Below are 1918 nucleotides of genomic sequence, written 5' to 3' on the forward strand. Positions count from 1 at the left end.
TCAGTTCTATCTAGAAACTGAAGCAAATGGGCGTAATTGGACCCATCGCTCCCCACCATATGCATCCCGATTCGCATGGATTTCAAGCAAATGCTAGATGTGAATATCATTCCGGTGCCCCAGGGCATAGCACCGATGACTGTTGGACTCTGAAAAGAGCCATAGAGAGACTCATTTCCGAAAAACTGATTGTAGTGACGAATGGCGAGGACCCTCCTAACGTGACAAATAATCCGTTGCCAGCACACAATGATGTTCATTTTGTTGGAATGATTGGCCGAGACCAAGAATACAAGCCGGTCGGTCGAGCAGAAATGACAGTGGGTGCAATTCAAGAAGGAGCAGGTATGGAAGTAAGTCCCAGCCGAGACGTGCCATTGATTGTTAAAGGCGCCCAGAACTCAAATAAGGCAACTTTATTTGTTCCAAAGATCTCGAGGTTGGAAGTTCACTCTAGTGTTCCAAGCCCAAGGTTATATGTACTTGGAGGCCATCCCAACAAAAGGGAGAAGCAGGGAGGTACGAAAGGTATAACAGAACCGATCGTAATCAAACCTGCCATGCAACTCCCCGTAACCAACACAAAAACCACTCCTTGGAACTACAACAAAACGGTGATGACCTACAAAGGCAGGGAAATCATAGAGGAAGTGGGGGAAACTGGAGGTTTTACTCGATCAGGGAGATGTTACTCCCCAGAAGAGTTGAGGAAGGCCAAGCAAATTAGAGAAGGCCATTTGCCAATAAAGAAGCCAGTCACTGAAGCAGATGCGGAGGAGTTTTTGAAAAAGATGAAAGTTCAGGATTACTCAATCATCGATCAACTAAGAAAGACTCCTGCTCAAATCTCTCTACTATCTCTTCTCCTACATTCCAAAGAGCATGCCCGTGTACTAATCAAGGTCCTTAACGAGGCACATATCTCAGAGGAAACCACAGTGAACCAGTTAGAGAAGATGGCCAACAGATTTTTTGAGGTGAACAGAATCTCCTTTACTGATGATGAACTTCCCGAGGAGGGAGCCGGGCACAATAGGGCTTTGAACTTGATGGTCAAATGTGAGGGTCATTATGTGAAGCGAGTCATGGTTGATGGAGGCTCAAATGTAGATGTATGCCCTCTCTCTACCTTGCAAAGCATGAAGATCGATACAGACAGAATCCGACCCAGCAGTGTTCGCATCCGAGCTTTTGATGGCTCAGCAAGAGATACCATTGGGTAGATCAACCTCACCATGACGATTAGGCCAGTTGACTTTGAGATTGTCTTCCAGGTAGTGGACATGGCCACTTCTTATAACTTTCTTCTTAGAAGGCCATGGATCCATACGGCCCGAGCTGTGCCATCCACCTTGCATCAGATGCTCAAATTTGAACATAACAGGCAAGAAATTATTGTTCACGGAGAAGACGAGTCTTCCATTTATAAAGACCCGTTAATCCCCTGTATTGAGGCCAAGAAAGGGTCTGAGTCCATTGTCTATCAGGCGTTTGAAGTGGTTGCTGTGGACCATGTCGAGGAAGGAAAGCCTATTCTGCATCCTCGTCTTTCCGCCACATCTGTAATGGTGGCTGCAGTTATGATGAGACAAGGTTATAAGCCAGGAAAAGGCTTTGGGGCATCATTGCAAGGAATTTCGGAGCCTATTTCTCCGTTCGGTAACCAGGGTACTTTTGGATTGGGTTTCAGGACAACACAAGCAGACGAAAACAAAGCCAAACACCGCAAAAAGCATGGATGGGTCTTGCAACAGCCTATCCCTCATATTTTCTACACTTTTGTCAAGCCACGACTCCGAGAGGGTCAAAATTCCTCGGCGCATGCAAACATTGATGAAATTTGCCATGGCCTCAGCGAGATGTTTTCTGAAGTGAATATGATCCAGGCTGGTGAAGGCACTAGTCGTGCCGATATGCA

At 46.2% G+C, this 1918-nt stretch overlaps 1 protein-coding gene across 1 annotated transcript; it reads left to right on the forward strand.

The window, feature by feature from the left end:
* Positions 1-26: 26 nt before the first annotated feature.
* On the forward strand, positions 27-1223 carry LOC109222622. The gene has a single exon (XM_019386955.1). It carries the CDS (start codon positions 27-29, stop codon positions 1221-1223), a length of 1197 nt encoding a protein of 398 aa, XP_019242500.1.
* The last annotated feature ends 695 nt before the right edge of the window (positions 1224-1918 follow it).

Source organism: Nicotiana attenuata, unplaced genomic scaffold, assembly GCF_001879085.1.
Source record: "Nicotiana attenuata strain UT unplaced genomic scaffold, NIATTr2, whole genome shotgun sequence".
In the NCBI taxonomy this organism is placed as follows: Eukaryota; Viridiplantae; Streptophyta; class Magnoliopsida; order Solanales; family Solanaceae; genus Nicotiana; species Nicotiana attenuata.

Excerpts from the sequence above, each read along its gene's own strand:
- LOC109222622 (XM_019386955.1), top strand. The coding sequence starts at position 27 with ATGGGCGTAATTGGACCCATCGCTCCCCACCATATGCATCCCGATTCG.